Below are 21,467 nucleotides of genomic sequence, written 5' to 3'. Positions count from 1 at the left end.
AAAATACTAATACACTACCAATAAATATGTATATATAAAATAGAAATAAAAGATACTTCAAGGCAATTCCTCACAAACTCTGTCCACAACTGAGCAGCCAGTCCAAGCAAGCCACACCTGATCCTAAAGCAAATCCCAGAGAAAGAAAAGAGAGGAAAAGGGCAGAAAAGCCCAGAGGCCTCTGCAAAATGGCAAAAGGCAGGGCTAGAGGTCCTGACCAAAACTTCCCCAGCTACACCCAGAGAGAGAGAGCACGGAAGAGCCAAGTAGAAGGTCCCAACTCTCCTTAAATATGAAGCATGGCACTAATGGGATGGAAAACTCTGCCCCATCTCTGCCCCCACTTCCTTGAAGCCTCACACCTGTGGGCAGAGTGCTCAGAATGTCCTTGGCTCTCAGACCAGACCAATTAAAACCAGTAACTCTGTGCTGTGGTGCTATCTGCTTATTCTCAAACTAAGTCCAAATAATGAGCGTGCTGGCTATGAAAAAGAAAGGTTTCTAACTGTATGAAGTAAATTAACCCTTTTTCAGTCAAACCAGCACAGGGAAACAGTAGCCTTTGCTTTGTAAGGTCTGTGAAAAGGTGTAAATCATTACAAATGAGAAATTTTCAAACAATACTTATTGTTTTTAATTTCTTACACACAGTGGAAGCACCAGGACCTCAGCAAGTATAGTGGCAAAAGTTAAAAATCATAATGAGATTTATCAGTTAGCTCATTATCTGCTAGAGTGATTGGTTAATTTCTTACTAGTTATTTGCTAGAAGACAAAGTGGTTTCCCTAAAAACCTGGAGAAGGTATTTGTCACTTAAACAAGATATATCAGAGTCAGGGCCTGTATCTAAAGTAACATTTCTCAATAGCTAGAATGAGATAATTTAAATGTTAGAGATGTATGTTAACCACTAAAATCCAGCTATATACATAAGTGACCAAAATTTATTGTCAGATATTTGATGATCTTGTTGAACTGAGTTTACTTATCTCGATAAAATTCACCATACGCTTGCACATATTGCTATTCTTGCTCAACAGCATCAGTAAAACATGTTAATAGCATGAGGCAGAAGATACAGAATTTCTTTGTGTATTATTAATTGATTGTGTGAAAATGATTAAATACAATGGCAATTAAAAGATAGCATGTGTTAAAAGTATCCATACTTTTTTTCATAGGCAATTGTAGTGACTGCTTTTTCTACAGTTTTTTATTTTTGTTTAACTCAGCATTATATATTCATGAAGTTTGCTGATTCATACAGTATTTTTAAGCTTCTGTGTTACTGACCATATCTGTAAGTTCTGTAATTGCAATGGGGCCCCTAGGAGCAAGAGAACATAAAAATGCATTGAACTGGATGCTTTTTATTCATAAATTTATGACATAACTCTTGAGAAATCTTGAATCTCATTTTGAATCAAATAGTAGTTTGCTTACATTATGAATAGGTGTAGTGGTATAATGACTGAATTTCTAAACACATTGATATATATGCATATAGATTTGCTTTGTATTATTTTACCAATATGTATTTTTCTATTTTCCTGGTCTTTATTGTATGTGGATCTACCTAATTTGCAGTTTGTTCCCCTCTTCCCTCCACCCATCTGGTACAAGCTACATCGGCTTGACTATAATAAAGATACATAAAAATAACCATCCAGTGTTAATATTCACAAAGAGTGTTGAATGAATGTCTCTGTCACTGGTGTAATTACAGATTCTGAAGTGCAGTTTATGTCTTCACAGATTCCAAGTTGAGGTATTTGTTGATTTTTAGAAGTCCTCAACTTGTTTAAAAGGGATATTTTTCTCACAGAGGGAATCATTCCAATCATATAAAAATAGACCCTAATTCTTTCAGCATAGCATTATTTTACTTCTTAAAACCCATTCAGCACTATTCTTAAACTGAAACCAATAATTTTAACAGCTTCCTTCTATTATGTTGAAATATATTGTCCTTAGTAGACCTGTGGTTTTGCTTCCATCCCATTTTCTATTGCCACATCTGTTCTTATTTGATTTGTAATGATAATTATACTGTAATGCCTCTCTCACAATCTTTCATATTCCTTAATTTCTTCCATTTTGGACTGTTTTTACACAAGGGTGTTCTCTATTTCCATGGCAATGACAGGTAGACCAGAACTTTGTTCTGAGCCTTGGCGTAAGAGACTACCTGTTGGGAGGAACAGACCAAAATCCTGTCCCTGTGTGTGGCATGATATGGTAGACCTTGTGATTATCTTTCTAATGAATTTTCTCCAGACTGAAAAATAAAAAAACCAAAGGCAACAGCAGCAAAGCTGTAGTATCTATTTTGTAACTGGTTCTAGAATTTTCTCCTTGACATGATAAAACTACAAAACCTTTCAACTTCCTGAAAGCAAGCTAATGAATAAGACTTTGCTTGCCTCTTGCTGTCTGCAGATATGATTCAAAAAATGTTTTCTAGAAATTGAGTAAGGGCCAAGACCTTTGTGCCCTCCAGCTGTCCTTTGTATCTTTCAGGTCTTCTGTTCTGAACACCATGCAACAATTTTCATAGCTGCATTATACCACAAAAAAAAAAGGAGGAGGGAGGGGAGGAGAAAAGAAAAAAGATAGACAAGTTAGGTGAGCTCCTGTCATTTATGGAATAGTGCAACATTTCAAGCAGAAGGATGTTTTTCTTCTTCAAATTTTTATTAATCACATTTGGTCCAAGTAGGCTGCTGAGCCAGTCTACCATCCACATTTTTTATCCTGTGGGGCCTCAAATACCATCAAAATTGATTTTTCTGGTCACTGTTGTGATGCTTCCTGGTGATTAAACTCAAATTGTTTTGGTTTATTCTTCGCTCAACAAGAGCTCAGCAGCAGGAATTATGAGACTAATGTTTCTAAAGGATGATAGGATAGGTGTCTTCAGAATGAGGCTTTCTCAGTCTTAAATGAATAAATGAAGGTATGACGGATCTTTTCTGAAAGCATCTGTATTAAAGTACAATGGCAATGTGCATCAGCCATGTTTTTAGTGGTGTGGGAAGGTTCTTCCTTCCTTCTGCTGAAAGATATATCACTTGCTGTGTCCCGCTGTGAAGCTTGTTTGACATGAAAGAGACTTAGAAATGACAAGTTCTGTCTTCTCTGAATTTTCTTTCAGTGGTTCTCCATGTCAGTCAAACTGACGCTATTTCTGTGGAGTCCCTTTATATTTAGGGTGGTGTGGTATTCCCCTTCCTGCCCTGCCTTCTGGTTATTGCTGACTTGCTAGTAGTTTGAAAAAAAAAGACTCTTTACTAAGTCGTATGGTGTTGCAGCAGTAGATTTAATTGATAGCATAAGGTGAATAAACTGAAGGTGGTTCTAGAGGGGTCTTCTAATGAAGTGTCTCAGAGAAAAGATCCAGTCTGCCTCCCTTGAAAGTGGCACCCAAGTTTTTCTGCTGCAAGGCAGAAGTGTCATTACCTGATGCAGTACAACAAAAAATTTCTGTTTTGGCTTTGTTCCTAAATATGTTCTGGAATATGCTAAAACACAGTAAACAGTATTTTCTTGATCAATGTATTGTTTCCCTTATACATTATTTGAATCACTTTTGTTCAGAAAACTGTAAACTTTCCCTATTTCAGAAGTAGAAAACTGTTTTCAATATATTTTTTCTTCTTGTTTCAAATAGTGTCTTCAGTTTTGGATTTAGTGTATGAGACGATCAGTAAATGTACATATTTCTCAATTAGAAACTATGAATTTTAGGTCACATAATCTGCAAAAACCTTGATGAAAGAAGATAATATATTGTATGGTCTTGCTCTTAAAAGTTTGGAAATGCCAGAAATTAAAACTGCTTAGTTTTAGTTTCTGTCATGTGTATTCTACAATTGTTAATGGCATGGTCTTTAGTAAATGTTAATACTTTGTTTATTCATAAGACCCCTGTACCATTCACTGCATATAATAGAATGAAGTGCTGTTCGTCATTTCGTTCTGTTGAGCCTTTTCTGTTTGTGACCCTTGTCTTTGATCTTCTTGCTCAAACCGTGCTGAAGATAATGACAATTCCTCTTGGATTTTTAAAACGTTCCTCAGAACACAAAATGCTTTAAAAATTCCTCATGTTCAGAATAAGAAGAAAGGCAAAGAAAATGAGGTGCCATTCACATTAGTAGTAGGAAGGATGAGATAAAGGTCGTGAGTGTATGGTGTTTAGAGTAATAACCTTTAATCTGAGCATTTAGCAGCCTATCTAGCATTTTTATAAAATTTGACATAATCAAAGGATGGCTTCCATCAGCTCTGAAGTACTGGAGTACTGAATTTAGCACTTGATCTAATTGGATTCTGGGCTTTATTTTAATGATGTTATTTCGTAATAGATTTCCCTATAAAATTTCCCAATTTTTAAAAAAGCAGGGTGAGAAACCCCCCCCCTTTACAGGACTGAGGTGAGGCTGCCTGGTGTTTAGTTTCCTGCATCCACCTGCTTGCATTTTATTTTTTTTTAAGATGCTAGCTTGTTTTCTAATTCCCAGAGATCAGTCTGATACAGTCCACCATTTTTCGTAGATACAAACCATAGCCTCACAATGAGGTTGTCCTTCTCTTCTTCAGACTGTGGCATTGTATGCAGGGGCCAGGGCGTAAGTTTCACCCTTGTTACCAAGGGGTTGTGCATTAGTGAAGAGGCACCTGAGGAAATTGGACATTGACCCTTCAAAACAGGTGTATTCAAGGCCCACAGATGGTCTTCTACCTCACACATGGCATGTTTTCAACTCTACTCTCAGCTCTGTTAGACTATATCTCCTGCAGTCTAACAAATCTGTTTTAAAGCTCTCCTCACATGTTGCATATTGACAGCATGATAGGAGGAGCATGGCCAAAAGTTTTTGTATGTGTTTGCAGTGAAAATATGGTTCATTATATTTTTATTCATGATGAGAAATATGAGATGCATTTTCAAAGAAGCAATGTTTTAAACTTTATTGGGATTTAGAAGCTTGTAGTGTTCATGCTTTGATATATTAATTCATTCATTTTCAAAATGTTATTCAGTATTTTCTTGTTATTTCTGAATGTAAGCTTTGTTGAGCATTTGGTATGTCTTGGCAATACTATGCTATTCAAACTTCCTGTTAGTAGTGCTACTAGTACGAAATAGCCTCCACAGAAATCTCACTGAATGAGATCTGTGAAATGGAGAGAAAGGACTGAAAAGTGGTGGCTCTTAGCCCAGCCTCATCAGCAGTACCAGAAGCACGAGGCAAATAAAAGGGAGCGGGATAAACAGTGAGCCTGGAGAGCTGAGTGCGAGCATTGCTGGAAGCAGCTACAGATTCTAATAGTGCTTTGCCAGCTCTGTGAATACAAGCCTCACGGGTGGCATGGCCCAAGAGTCTAGAGCAGCTGAGGAAGCTGACATCAGCCTTCCTGGAGACTGGCATTGAACAACAAACCCGTGTCCTTCCACCTGTCACTCCAGCATCCCACTTGAGGAGGCTCAGTGCCAGACAAATAGGAAAGGAATTTTGCAGCAAGGCTCAGTCCTGCCTACAGGTGTTTAGATACTTCATTACCAGAGGAGCAATACTGATATTACGTCTGTGGTGGTTCATTATTTTGAAATTTGTTTTCTCATATTGATTCTTTGATTTACTAAATTGATCTTTAAGATTACCTGATTCCCAGAAGTACTGGATGTGAAGTGCCACTGCCTTTATCTGTGTCTGAGGTGCTTTATGCACTGAGCTACTTCTGATGGTTTTGGTTAAACTAAGTATATTTCTTATGGGAGACTTAATCTTGGGAAAATCTGGTAGTAGTCACCTTTCCATGCTAGCCTGTAAAAATCTTCTAGACTTTTTTTTTTTTTATTCCTTTAGTCCAGATAATAAATCAGATAGTTTTTCTCTTTAAACCTTGATTCACTAAAGAAGGCTTCCTGCTCTGTGCTTCTTTGGAGTGTTGGAAAGAAATCCTCAGTGATGGCTTCATAGGAAGCATAAGAGGTATCTGAGATGGTTAGCAGAGGTAGATCCTTTGAGAAGGAAGTATAGAGCCAAAAAATTCACTAGACAAACAGTTCTGATCCTATTTCTACTGCAAGTCCTTAGCTATGTGGTGTCACATAAGGCAGGTACATATTGTCCTATTGAGAGCCTCTGGGACAATTAGTAAAAAACGTGCTCAGGAGCACATGGTCCATCCAGGCTTCTTGTCCTCACAGATGTTCTGAGATACATAAGATACTATGATATTAAATATGGTTTTGGAGAGTGTAGTAGATACCTTATTCCCTTGAGTGCACTATCCTGCAGTTAACTGACTAAACTAACACTCCACATTTATACAAAAATGTGCTCACGTGGCTTATGATCGATCAGATGTCATGCAAGTCAGCAGAGCTGAGAAGCAACATCTGATAGGCGGGTGGGTATCCACATGCTGCTGAAGGGCATGTCTGTGTCCTGGATGAGGATTCCAGACTGGTTCAGATTTCATGTTGAAGAATATCCCAGTATGCAAGCATCATGCATTTTCATGGTGCAACTTGTACTTCCCAGTTATTGTTTGCGTTTTGGGGTAGTACTCTCCTTAATTGTGGTTGGTGTATCTTTGTTGTTCTGTATATGCTGCCTGTGGCCCTCATTTATTTGAGGAAAACAGAGTCTTTAGGAGTGGTAGATTTCCCATATGATGGAAGTGCTGATGATGTCTCATCCTTTTATTGCTGCAATAGTTCTCCTTATGACTAGCAATTTAAGGATCTACAGGGTAATGGCAGTCTTGCTGACATTGGGCTGAAGGTCCTGGAGCAAGATATAAGCAGAAAAAAAAAATCTGCACATTGTTGGTGCTAACTTTCTTTTTCCAGTACTGGAAAGAGAGAGGATGAGACAGAGGTATTGGGTTACAACCCTACCACAGGTCTTTCAGTGAGACTTATTAATAAAATATAAATACGTGTTATGGAGTCACTGGGCAGGTTTGATGCAGATGAATCCAACCCTCTGCCGTTGAAGACGTGCAAATATGTAAAGGGGAGATAGTTGGTGAGCTCAAGTCTGCTGCAGAAGTGAGTTTGAGGCAAGTGAAGGGCTGCAATATGGGACAGTTGGCTTGTTGAAATGGAGTCTGAAAATAGCGTAGCTACCAAATAGCAAAGACTTAGCCCAAAAGAGGTAAAGAGCTTTCAGATCAGATGAGAAGCAGATGTATGTACTTGAAATGCAGATATAAGAAATGGAATAGAAAACCCATTAAGAACTCCTTGAAATTAAGACCGACAAAATACTCTCATAGCTAATGGCAGCACGAAAAAAATCTAAATCTGGTACTGTAGGTTTTAAGCTATGTTAGGGAGTATGTGCAGCCTGAAAGACTTGTGTTTCTGAAGTTGTCAAAATATGATTTCATGTTCATCTACGTACTGGAGAGCTGCTCTTTGATTAAAAAACCAAACCCCTATTTAGGAATAAGGAGGCCAGCAGTAAAATGTAGTTTTTGCATTATGATAAGCTGTGTAAAATTTGAGTGGAATTTTGTATGGGCAGCATTTAGTTTGGTGTTGAATAAAGTACAGGAAATCTTGTATCTTTCTTGTTTTGGTAACTGTTAGAAGTATTGTTTCTTGAAAAGGCATTATATACCCAGTACCTCTCATTGAACAGTTCCCTGTTAGACTTTTCCCTAAACTATTTTTTTAAGTCTCACAATTAATAATCTCCCTACTGTACAAACTGTACTGTAGCAGTGAATTTATACTTGGATAAAATACAAAGATAATTATAAATTCAGAAAACTTCTTCAATGTCAGTGAATTCTCTAACATATATCAGTTTCAATTTTAATATATAGGGCTTTTGATACATAGGCCATACAAGAGATAAAATGCGAACACAAAACAAGGGCTGGATTTGCTTTGTTCATTTTTTCAGGTCAACCTTGATCTGGAAATATTTGTGAAGAAACTGCCCTCTTTGCTGTAGGACACCTGCTGTTCTCTGAGGCAGACTCAGCATATCTACCATGTATTGTTATAGATTTTTGTTGGATAATAATTCAAGTGATGTCAGCAATATATGGCAGCATCTACAGAAAATGTTAGAGAGATCAATAAAATGATGCAACAAATGCTTTACACCAGAAAATTAATAGACTCATAGTTTGTCTCCTTTTCAAAAGCTGAAATCTTCTTCTCTATATTGTCAGATAAGTTTTTTTTCCAGTGAGCTTTTTTTCTTTTACTGTACTTAAATGTGTATTTCTTAAAAATCATGTAGCAACTGTTTTTTTAAGAATGAGAAGTATTCATATAGAAGCATATAGAAGTCCAAAAAGAAGTAATAAAAGTGAGGGGTTTTTTTCTTCATTTATTGAAACTTTTCTGATTATGGTGCTTTGGTCATGGTGAATCCTTTTATTTAGACTGTCAGATTTTCAGGCTGCATACATGGCATTTCTTTTAAGGTAAGCCATTTTCAGGAAAAAAATATTTTTTAGTCTCAAAGTGCATATGTAATTGTAGCATGAATTTCAACTCTTAGAAACACTCCATCTCTATGATTCTGACTGAGCATGATGCTTAAACATGCATAATTTTAAGGTATGGTTATTAAACTGATTGAAATCCATCATACACAGTTATTAGAAGTGCTTTATGTGTCTCAGACAGAGAGAGACTTCAATTATTGAAATTTCACATAGTTTAAAGTAGAGCAGCAAGGATGAATTTTCCTTTTAAAATGCATGGATACCTTTAGCTAGAAAATGTTGAAAAAGCCTTATGGTTACAGTGAAAAATTTGTGACTTTATTCTGTATAATTCTGCAACTTGCTCTTAACATGCCTAGAGCAAAGGCAAGGAAGCCCCTGAAGAAGATCAGAAGTCATAGACTTTGTCCTGAGACATTGCCTTTTGCATTTATAGGAAATGAGGCTTTGTAAGTTATATTATCATCTTGATGATATTCTGAAGAGGATATTGAATACTAGAATAATGAAACTCTTAATGACTGAAGATCAGGAAAGGTCTGAATATAACAGGAAGCCAGGTTCTTCTACACGTGATAGGTGAAATAGCTTTAGGAATGTTTGTAAAATTGTGGATCTGTAATTTATTGAAACAGTTTCCTTACTTAATCTGAGAATCAATTAACTATTTTATTTTGGTTATAGAGGCACATAAAGATTTTGTTTAACTTATCTAATAATGGACTTTAAGTAACTCTTTAGGAATATCAGTACAGGTATGCATGGTATGTGAGCATATATATTTGGATTCAAGACAGAAAATTCCATGCAAACCATAATCCATTCAAACCATCATACAATTAAAACAAACCAAACCAAGCAAACAAAAAACCACCCAAAACAAAGCAAGCAAACAAAAACAACAAAACACAACCAAAACCCACCCCCTCTAACCTAAAAGGAAAATGGAGGGGCAGGCATAATGGGGAGAAGAATTCCATACAAAATAGTGTTATTTTGTTGTGTATAGATGCATATGTGCTGCTTCATCTTGAATGCTCTGCACAACTCTGGACATACTGTATAAAAAAAAAATAGACTTTGAAAAGATTCAGAAAAGAGTAGCAGGAGTGGCTTTGTAGGCAGAAGTCAGCTAAGACTCTTCTAGAAATGCCTGAGGGATGTTATATTTGGAATCTGTGAAGTTGTCTGCAATATAGAGATGAGCAAGAATTGATTTATTGTCTGGTTGGTTTGAGGCCAACTTGAGAATGTGTAATACAAGCCCCACTCTTATGTTCTTCCTTAAGCATAATACAGGAGAAGGGATTTTGATCTCACTCAGGATGACTGCTCTTTTGTTGTCAAAGTCTTATGTTCTAGTTATTCTAACTTTTCAGCATTTTAATATTTTCTGAATAGGCTCATTGTGGGTGAACATTACTGACTTAATAGTAATGGAAAGAGATTTTACCACTTTCATGTAGGAGACTCACATTTTTCCAGTATTTAAATTTTTTATAAATTGAGGTTTCTTTATGGTGATATTTGTGATCTTCTAGCAAGTGGGACGGAACTGCTGGACTGTGACAATAGGCCCACTGCAGTTTGTGAACCTTAATTTATACAGACATTAAAATGTTTGTACAATCTTTTCAATGCTTTGTTCTAGAGAATAGCAAATTAAGACATGATAATAAATAATTCTAGTAATTTTCCTGTTCCACCTATTATCTGAGCTGTGCAGATCAGTTTACGTACATCTCAGCTATGAATTTTTAATTTATTATCAAACTTCTTAAAATCTTGAAAGCAACTTATTTAATTCAAGCTTTTCCTTCTTAATTGTAGTCTAATACAGCTGATGACATAATCAGTAGGATATTTTATGTTTAGGAAGATGATTTGTAGAAAATAGAGCTAATTAGACTTAATGACAGGTCTCACTGATGCAGTTGAAAGCTACATAACAGTATATGTTTTTAAAAAAATCTTTGTATCATTCTTTAAAATATATTTATTGATTATGACTTTGGAGCTTGAGTTTTGAAAAATCAGTAATAGAAAACATAAATAAGTTTTTCAGTATCATAGAACTTAAAGTACGGGAAAACTACTGTAACATTTAAAAAGCGACGTTAGAAGTGTTACCTATATAAGTACTGTGACAAATACTTTTTCTGTTCTAAATGCTAGTAAGTAGCATTGTTTGAATAGCATTTTTACTTAATTAATGCAAATGCCCTCTGAATTACATTGTTTTATTTTTTGTGGGTAATTTGTCCCATTATGATGACTGTAATATTTTTCTCATTTGTCTTTTACTGCTTGCCTTTTCTAGGAAGTTGAGGTTGGTATACATCTTCTGTCTTTCATGATTCTGTGAGTTTTCCATATATACATTGATTCCTTACATTTTACTAAATGTAGGTTGTTTCTCCTTCCAGGATGATTATTTTCGCACATGGAGTCCGGGTAAACCGTTCGATCAAGGTAAGATTTTGCTACTATTTTTTTTACAGGTTAAAATTTAAGTATTTATGATTGTGCTTCTGTTCTAGAATACCTGCAGAATTCTGTGAATTTGTCATTTTCTCCCTCTTTAAGTGATCAATTTAAAGAGGACCAGAAATTGAGCCTAATCATCACTTTCTATCTGTGATTTTTGGAAACTTTTATTGATTAGAGACAGAGATGTGTGCATTAGGAAGCTCCAGAGTAGCCTGAAGCTCCCCTCATATGAACAAGTTAATGGAGTTTGGGTGGTTCTGTTTTGTTTTATTTATATATTTAAGCACTGTTGCATTTTCAGTAGGACATCTGAAGAACAGACATGCAGTCTGATTTTTGTCTTTGCTGTTAAAAAAAAAAAAATCATTAAAGTGTTGAAAATCACTTTATATCCACTGATAAAGGAAGATCTAGAAAAACAGTTTTGGAAGTCTCTGTCATGTTCATGTGATCTGTCTTGAGGCAAAACACAGATGGAGCTTTGAGAATGCTACAGTACAACAATTTCAGCCTTAAAATAATTTGAGCAAACACAGCAAATTTTCATATTAAACATTACCTCTGCAGGCCCATCAATATAATCCACTTCATGTATGTTGTTTCAAAGTATATGACTACTTGATCCTTTTATTTTTTTTTAATTGTTACCAGGAGCACTTCAGAGACTTTTTCTTTTCTGATAATTCCAATGGCACAAATGCAATGGAGAAACAGTGTAGGGGCTTGTACACTAGAGACTGAGATTAAAATGTATTGCAAAAATAATGTTTACTTAATTTAAAGAATGTTCTGCATAACGGATACTGACTTTTAACGAAGATCTATAATGAATTGTATTTTATTACAATGACATCTCTTGGAGATGGACTTTCCACCATGTTCTATGCCTTTGTCATTTAATTCAGGATTACTGTGGTAAACCTGTGAAAGGAAATACTTTAATTTCTTAAATGAATGCACCTGGCTTGTTTTGCCAGTTTGTGGAAGAGAGGAGTAAATGGAGGGGAAAAAAGTCACATTTATGTTATCACTACTCTGTGAATTGTGGTGATTTTCTTCTGGTTTGGTGAAAATCTGTAAGTGTTAATTTTGATCCATGGCAGCCTGAACATTTTAAAACCTGTCAATTTCACAGATCATGCATCTCTCCTCATTATATACTAATACATTAGGAAAAAGTACTTGACTTTAGGCTCCTCAGATAAAAATGTTCCTTTCTTTTAGTGAAGTACCTCATCTAAGAAGCAGAATTATCACTTCACTACAAAGTACCTTCAGTCTATTCATTTTCTTGTTTGGTTTGTTTTTTTTCTTTCTTTTTTTTTTCAATAGAGGGACATGGTCTGCAAATACATTTTTAGTTTGAGAACTAGATTATACTTTAGTGACTTACTGGTGGTAAAATCTTTCATCAGAACACATTGAATTTGATACACTGTAAATTTTGCTTGTGACTTTTTAATATTTTGTTCTCACATACTTGAGATGCGTTGGTGTGTGGTGTTTGTTTTTGTTTGTTTGTTTTTGTTTGTTTGTTTTTGTTTGTTTGTTTTTATTTTGTTTGTTTTTGTTTTGTTTTGTTTGTTTGTTTTTGTTTGTTTTGTTTCTCCCAGTTTGCTGTTAGTTTTTCAGAAGTTATGCTGAAGTATTATTTTTTTCCACCACATTTACACTCTTACACACCCTGGCTTGTTCTATTACTCTGAGTTCTTTGGAGATCCTGATGCTAATGTTTGTAGAATACTTTTCTGAATTTGCAAACAACCCAACTAAGAAAACATGTTAAGGTTATCTGTCCTAACTTGTTTGCAAAATGCATTGTGTATTGGATAGTGTGAATATTTTAACAGCATGCCTACAGAGTTCAACTTTCTGTTTTCATGTCCTTGTTAACTGAAAATCAACATTGAAGAGTGAAATGCATTTTCTGAGTAGTTCTTCTATCTACATTTTACTGTGTAATTTATAACTGAAAACCAAATAGTTCTAGCTGGGAACACTTTTCAATAATAAAAGGTACACTGGAGTTTTGTTATTTAAAAATTATTCCCAGTGTCTTAATTTGTCGATCTATCATTTAAAGAGTATCAGGTATTGTTACCCGCCAGTGCATTGCTTTTCACTTTTTTTTGCAATAACTGCTGCAGTCTTTGTATTGAATTTAGCAATGATATTGAATTGTGCTGCATGTCAAAAGATTTACTGTTTCTCAGGAATTAGATATTTTCTAGACTCTGATTGACATACAGATATTATTTATTAAGCAGAGGTTTGCATGCTGTTGTTTGGTTGAAAGTCTGTAAATAACATCACTGACTAGATCTGGAAGATACAACAAGAGACAGACAGAGGTTTCCTAGTCGATACCTTGGTCTCCATGTTGTAAGAACTGACTTCCTCTTATTTCTGGTTGTCATCGGAAAGCATTTTTTTGAAACATAGAAAAATATTCCTGAGAATAAATATAACTATGGAAGTACCATGTACTTGTTCATACATTCACGACTCTCTCATCAAGTGGGAAAAGTGATCTTGGGTGATATTTTGTGGGAAGAGCCATTTGTACTTTATAAGTGTGGCAACCTTGCAAATGTCAGTTCCTTAGGATTGAATGCAATGTCCATGATTTACTGAAGAAATCTGTTCCTTTATGATTCCTTATGTTCGCCAATAAAAGAGACAGCAGTGACAAACTCAGCACATATTTTTTTCCTTGTATTATTTAATTGAGATAGTTTTTATAGTCTACCAACTCTCACTTTTTTCCAAGTTTTAGGTGTACATTCTGGTAGTCTGTACGTGTTGTTCCAGGGCTGTGCCATAAGCACTGCACCAGCACCCTTCCACCTCAGTTGTGCACCACTTCACTGCTAAGTTTAAAGTTAAATAGGTTTTAACTGCTAATTAGCTTTTTTACCTCAGTGGTTGTACATGTAGACTTACAGGTTTTTAATTTATTTTTTTTTTCTTTTACCAAAGTGAACTATTCAAAACAATAAATGGAGACATGACAAATGACTGACTGTGAAGTCCTGTGACCTGTTGGGGTTTGTTGCAATCCAAGCAGTCTGTGTTAGAGAATTTTTATGAGGGTTTCCCATTCAATCTTCTGTTATTGCCATTCTGGTTTGTGCAGCAGCTACTCTCTCAAGTGAGAGTATTCTTTAAAAAATATTGTCCCAAATAAAAACATGACACTCCAACAACAACTTTTTAATATGTAGAAATATACTTGCAGTGAAAGGCTAAAATTACTCACTATACCTGATGTTTAAACAGGAGCAGTAAAAACTTCCCATGTCTGTTGTGTTTAAGTTTCTAAGAATACTTCTGAAGATACAGGCAGATAAGTTCATTGAGGACAGAAATAAATAATATCCTTAATTTACCTATATCACTGTTTAATTTATTTTTATTTGTTTTATCACTGTTTGGCTTTTCAGAAACTTACCTATAAATCTGTGAAAGTATGGAATAAGCAAGGAATCTTTTTGGCATTAAAAGATCTGAACTCCAGGTCTACTAGATGGGATTTTTGAAAGACATTCTTATGTTAATATGATTAAGTGTGTCAAAATTGCTCGGGTGGACAGATCTGTGTAATTCCATTAGCATAAATAAGAGGGGTTACATGAAGATATGTCTAAGCATTCCAGGAGGTTAGCCCTTACTGTGAAATGCATAGTGATATTTACTCCTGGTCTGCAAAATCTAGGTTATTTTAAAAGAGGGAAAAATATTACAAGTTGCATTGCAATCCATCAATAACGTTCCTTAAAGCAACATCTGACATTTTCCAAATACTTGATCCCGTTGAACTCTCTTTTTGTTATATACATATAACATAGAAAAATGTATTTAAATACATGTTTTGACTAGATATATACACACACACATATACATATTTATGTATTTCTATAAGTATCACAATGTAAATTCTTAATAAACAGTCATGTGGGGCAGGTATTATTATTGGAATGAATCTGAATGTTGTATTAATTGTATTTCAGTTGCTTCTAAAAGGCAAGTTTTATCCTTTCAGTGGTTTTAGAAACAAGCAGATGTTTCGTGTTTTGGGCTATGCCAAGTTGGATATTTTAGTGGCTTTGATGTATGTTTTATCAGTGTTTTCTCAAATTAAAAACCATAGTTGCTAACACGTTTTCTTCATATACCACTTTTACATCAGATAAAAATATGCAGGATATTTTTGGCATATATTATTTTTAGACTACAGATGGTAGCAAAGCCTGGAGGGTGTAGCTATTGAATAAAATTGCATACACAGAGACACTGGCATAATTTTTTAAAGTGCAAAGGATGTTTTCCTTTGATCAATAGAAATACCTTGGAGGAACAGTGGAGTATTTTCATGTAATGGAAAAAATATGAAATGACATTTCCATGGAGGATGAACACCCTGAAGATATAGTTGGTTTGTAGATATATTTATAACATTTCTTGTAGAGCATTCCACTGAACTGTTTTTTGCCTTTATAATATCAGGTTATATTAGATGTCTGTTTGCAGCAGAAATATTGTAGGTACCATTTTACAGCAGAAATAGATTTTGAAATAATTACAAACACTTACTTACATTTTAGTTGAGCCTTTGCCTTTTAGCTCTTTATGTTTCATCTACCTAGTTCTGTAATAGTTTGGGTAGCTAAGGATATGGAAGTCCATGCAAACACATATCTGTAATTTGTGAATATTTTTATGTACTGTGAACTGAAATCATTCAGAGTCATATTGAATAAAATAATTTAATTCACTCAGTTGCAAGCCCTGGGAAGCTACATGGGAGTTAATGAAGATCCATTAGTTGAAGACTGTTAAAACAGTCACGCAGACTTAACTTGGCTACGTTTGATATAGGTATTTATGATCTAGTTTTTATAGGAAATAAATTGATGTTTTAAAACTAGGAATATATATTTATGACTTTTAAGACAAATTAGAATACTTTGCAATTAAAATGTGTTACGTATGATTTTAAATATAGTCCAGTCTTAGTAAATAAGCATGAAATATTTTTAACAGCTTCTCAGTGATTCTTCATTATTTCTCTTTTATAAATTTCTCTACTGTGCTTACACCACAAAAGTGACTTGTCCTATACTGTTCACAGTCGTGGCTCCTAACTCAGGTTCACTGAGTAGTATGCAGCTGTTTCTCTAGTTGTGGATCTCAAATTCTTTCAGTATTTATCTGTGTAGAATCATTGCATGGATTCTAAATTCTTACAGCTGTTTTAAGAAAGGCTGTATAAAGGGTTTTTCGTGAGGCTGAACCAGCCCATAATAAGAGATTTTGCTTGCCTTCAGTAGCAGTTTCACCCCTCATTCCTGCTCCCCTGACACCCTTTCTTTGTGCCCTGATATTAGGTCTGTAGAGTCACCGATTCTTTAGTTGTCATAAGATAAACTAAAAAGTGCTGGGATCTTGTTTGTTTGTTTGCTTGTTTGTTTTTAATCTGGCTAAATCATTCATACCCAAACATAGAAAACCAGAAATGTGGCACAGGGCTACTGTGACTGGCTAGAGCTGGAGCGCGAGACCTTCTTTAGCTGGCAGCAAAGGGTACATGGAACCATTTCTTTGCATTCTCAAACCTGATAAACTTTAGTTCTGCAAATCTCTTCATTTTTGAAGTCCTACTTTTGCCTGCTGTGCTGGGATGTCCCAGTTAACTGCCTTGAGCCACAGGTGCCGTCACTCCCAGAGGACTGTGTGCTTGAAAATGTTTTGGTGTGTACTAGGACTGCTTCTTTGCAGGCTCACTTAATGGCCTAATGAACTTCATGTTTGCCACAGGAATTTAATACAAAAGCTTGTAAAATAGCTAATAGTCATTAAGAATATGTAATCTGAAATCACATGTTACTATCTAGTGGTGAGGGAAAAAGAAATAGCTTAATGAATACCTTTAAAAAACAAACACCCAACAAAGAATGTAAAGAAGAAAAAAGCATGTACATAGTTTTCTTGAACTTGAATAGAAGAATGACAGTTCTTAAAGCACATTTTAAATGTTGAAAGTTGCCTTTCGACCCCTTTTTATTTAATTGCCTCAGATTTATAACCTGTTTCCTTATTTGTTTTCTTAACTAAGGTTTTTCTTGTCTGTTTCTGTAATCCTGTTTATCTCTTGTTCACATATACGTAACTCTTTACTAATTTTTTATGTACGCTGTGTAAAGAACATACATCCCAGGACAAATAAGTTGCACTATGTCATTGGCATGTAAAATTCTTGTTAGTAACCTCTGTATTGTCCTTGCATTTTGATGGACAGGATTGTGAGACAATAATAGGATTTCAGGTTTGTGCCTCAAGTTCTTATTTAATTAACAGAAATTGTTTTATTAGCATCTGTGACACTCTAAGGAACCTCTCATGTCAGAATCTGCATGTCCAGCAGTAAATAAAAAACATTTTATTATTTGAACCTTGAATATATTAGATTTGAGAATCAGTGAGACAGACTAAAGGGCAGATCGGGCAGTTACGTTTGTGAATTTAGTTTTTTTTCCAGAGAGGCTACTTTAAGTTCTTTAAAGAGGAGGAAGGAAGGGAGGCAGGGTGGGTATAATTCTGGAATATTCACTCTGCTCTTGTATACTATGTAATATATAATTAAATATATTCAGGCTTTGTTTTTTATTTAGCTATGTCTCATTTAAAATGAGACTTTCTCTCTGTAAGTCACCTCCAATTCACAGGTTTTAAACTAACATTTCGTTCATAAAAATATACTTATGGATGGAAACAAATGGATTGCCTCACATATTGAAACATTTACTGTGAAACTGACAGAATCATAGAACAGAATCATTTTGTTTGGAAGAGACCCTCACGATCAGAGTCCAGCCATAGGTACAGCCTAGGTACAGCCTTAATAATTTCAAAACAGGACTTAGGCAAAAATTGCAAAAAGTATCTGTAGGTCAGATGAAATATGAATATTGGTACTATAAAAATATTTGTGATATTAATAAAACCAGGTTGTAAAATGCTCACTGGTATTTGCTAGACACTTTTTTGTATTTATCTGCTAATAGAAAAAGTAAGTCTAAGCTTTCAAAGTGTTATCTTGAGTCAAGGTGCCTTTTGGAGAGAAAGGCCAGGCTTGGCTGTGGAATGCTCTGTCTGAAGCATTGCACGCTCTGAGGTCATCTTGCTTGACTTCTTATCTCCAGTGTTCCTACTCTCCTCTCCAGCCTGTTAATGTACTGGGAATATGCAAGGCCCTCCTTTTCTATGCTATGCCAGGTGTTGAGAACTGTGAGTCAGGACACACAGGTACATACTGAAAAGGGACTGAAATTGTAGATTGCTTTATTACAGGCTAGTAGCTGCAGAAGACCTGGAGTGCTGTCTGTATTTCCAAACTATAGTGTTCTCTGCATCTGGAGACCAGAAATGTTTCATGCAAACATGAATCTAGGCATCCAAGATAAACCCTGGAAAGAATGTTATGAACTGAATTTTTAATGCAGTAGGTCCAATTGCTTTGCATTTATCATTTTAAAGAAGATAAGTTCATATATATATGAATATTTTTCATTCATTCATTCATTTATTTATTTATTTACTAATAGCCACTTAAATCTACTTCAAACTTTTACAGGTTTGGTATATTTGTGGTTGTCATCCTGTAACAGTGAACTATCTTTATAAATACTGCAGAACTGAAGTATATGAGAATTACCATTAATTTCAGTATTTTAAGCTCAAAGAACATCTCCTAGATTGTTTCTTAGCCAGGATGTATACAAAAGCTTAACTGACTCAAAAACTAATGTGTTCTGTATATTGTGATGCAAGATATGATTTCAACTTTTGTGAATTCTTCACAGAATATATTTTATGTAGAAATTTTCATTCAGTTTTATCACAAATACATTTTCTGATTACTTTTGTTACACCAGGCTCTTCAAAATACATATATATGCATATTGCTGATGTATTAGATATTTTATATGAATAGTCTGCTGGATTCTGGCTTAGTTGGTTTAAAAAATTTAAAAGATGAAGTGGATTGCAGTAAAAAAATCTGATTAAAATGCCTTCTTTGTTTCAACATAAAAATACATAATTAAATACAGAAATAGAGCAGTTCTCTAAGATACTGGAATTATATTATAATACATCTTATAGCATGCTGTTTTGCAAGGGTAATCATCTTGGCATGTGAGATAATAGGTGGAAGAAGTTTCAAGATGATGCCTTTTTGCTGTGATAAGTATGCAGATGTTTCTTTCCCCTGATTGTCAGAGTTGGAGAACCCAGAGGTCAGTTCTGATGAGGCACCGTGTCTCTAAATTATGATTCAGTGTATTTCAGAAAAGATAATATAATGTTTAAGTGCTTAGTAGTGAACTTTCAGGTAACCTTAAGGTGTTATTTCTTTCTGCCAAATCAAGGAAGTTGGACATTGTGTTTAAAAAAAAAAAAAAAAAAAAAAAAAAAAAAAAAAAAAAAAAAAAAAAAAAGTCCTTCCCTGAAGCTGCTTGAAGGTTGGTAGCCAACTATGCACATGTATTTCTATAAGTCATAGCTGGTTTTGGATATTTTTGGAGTATTCAAGTATTTATTTATTGTAATCTAGAAATTACGAAACTGTTACTGCTAATCATTGAAGAAAGAAAAATGTGGTCGCTTCAGGCTGTGGGCCTGGACAACGGTTGTCAAAGTTAACTAAAGTTTTTGGGGTACCTTACCTCTTGAGGGCAAAAGGAGTGTGTGGTGTTTGATTAGGTTTTATTTTTGGTGGAGTCTTTTTTTTTTTTTTAATGATAGTATTGCTGAAATGCCTTTTGAAAGTCTGAAGGTAATCACTGAACATCTGAGAAATTTGGAGTCAGTAACTGTTCTTAAAATCTTGAAAGGAAGGTTTTAGATTTTGTATTTCATCCACTCATACCCTTGCCCAAAACCTGATGACATAAGTAGGACTAAATATAACCTTCATTCAGGTGTAAACTGTGCTAGGAAAATTACAGCCTATGGTAGTGTAATGTCTGTTAATTTCTGCAGATTTCAAGTGAAAGTTTAATAGTAAAGATACCAAAACATTTAATAAGCATCAGTATATGAAGAGTTGCAACATCTCTGTTTCATAGATGAGAAATCTAATGCACATTGGTTTCAGCAGTACTGAAAGACAGTGGAGTGCATCAGTGCATGTTGCTAAGCACACAGTTTGCATTTCAGACGAAGTAAGCAGGCCAGAAATGCCAAACGTGGGCAAAAGTTGTCCCAGTAGGTGGTATTTTTTGATTATTTTAGAGATTTAATGAATGAAAATATATTTAGAAAAAAACTAGAAGGTCATTAAATGATATACCAGTTATTTGACATTCAGCAGTACAAGAGTCTTTTAAGTAAGATTTTTTTAAACAGTTTTATTTAAGAAAAAAAAGTGATACACAGATGTCTCCCAGATGTTTTACACACATTTAGTCATGCAGTAACATGCACTCACATAGACATATTTTTATTATATAAATGATGTCATAATTGTTCATTCTGGAATCTGCCCACTTGGAAAACTTTCTCATCCCTAATATTATCTTGTTGGGGTTACTGAGAGTAATGTTTCTCAGTCAGAGAGTACAGTAACGAAGGAAATCTTGGTGGAACATGTCCGCTACAGCTTCTCCAGGACACAAATACCTACTTTTCTGTGAGCTAGAATGCAAGGGTAGATTAGGACATATAAAGGTTACACCTCTGCATGAATGACTAAAAAATGTGTGGCTCAATGAAGATGATTGTTTTTAAAGGGAGTGGAGAAAGAATGAGTGAAGGATTTTGAAATTGTGAAAAAGAGATCAGGCTTCCAGAGGAAGAACAGAGACTGCCAGCTTTTATTTTATTTTTGAGCAATTATTTTAACTTACATTAACAATATACAGAATAGCAGGTTGCATATTATGAGTCAGTATAAATGCGTTTTTATATACATATTTTTGAAACTTGAATGGCAAAGTGAGGAAAAGGGAAATATGGCAGTACTTTACGTGTCAGGTAATACTAGCTCGGTATTAGATGTTTTTTTGCTTACAAGAACTCTATCTTGCATAATTGCAACCATTACAGGGCAACTTGAGACTCAGTGCTAATGTACCAGAGCTTAGTAATATAAGATGCTAGGAACAGCGACACATCTGAACAGAAGCCTAATAAGTGGCTTTACACAATTGACCCTCATGCATCAGTATGGAGACTCTTGACCAGTAATGAGAGTAGCTGTTTCTTGGGTAGAAGCAACCAGCATGCACACAGCCACCTTGGTGACTGAAGCATTTGCTCTCAAGTTAGAAATCAGACTCGTAGACTGCCTGTAACATTCAAGTGGTTGAATCTAAACTCCTAATTACTTGCTTGACCACCTACAGAAAAACCTTCTCTCCATCCTTCTTACTGAAGTTATAGATTAATGTGGCCAGACAGAACAAATATACAAGAAGATTCCTCTTATGAA

At 35.0% G+C, this 21,467-nt stretch overlaps 1 protein-coding gene across 2 annotated transcripts in view; it reads left to right on the top strand.

Moving 5' to 3' along the window:
• Positions 1 to 21,467, top strand: part of SPOCK3 (SPARC (osteonectin), cwcv and kazal like domains proteoglycan 3) — a 200,142-nt gene that overhangs the window by 64,889 nt on the left and 113,786 nt on the right. For both annotated transcript variants that reach the window (XM_082050152.1, XM_082050151.1), the window contains exon 3: positions 10,912 to 10,957. In XM_082050152.1, coding sequence (XP_081906278.1) covers positions 10,912 to 10,957 — 46 coding nt within the window. The remainder of the gene's footprint in view (positions 1 to 10,911; positions 10,958 to 21,467) is intronic.

The sequence above is a fragment of the Streptopelia decaocto genome, assembly GCF_964273445.1.
Source record: "Streptopelia decaocto genome assembly, chromosome: 4".
Taxonomy (NCBI): domain Eukaryota; kingdom Metazoa; phylum Chordata; class Aves; order Columbiformes; family Columbidae; genus Streptopelia; species Streptopelia decaocto.
This window is presented reverse-complemented; position numbering and strand designations above follow the sequence as displayed.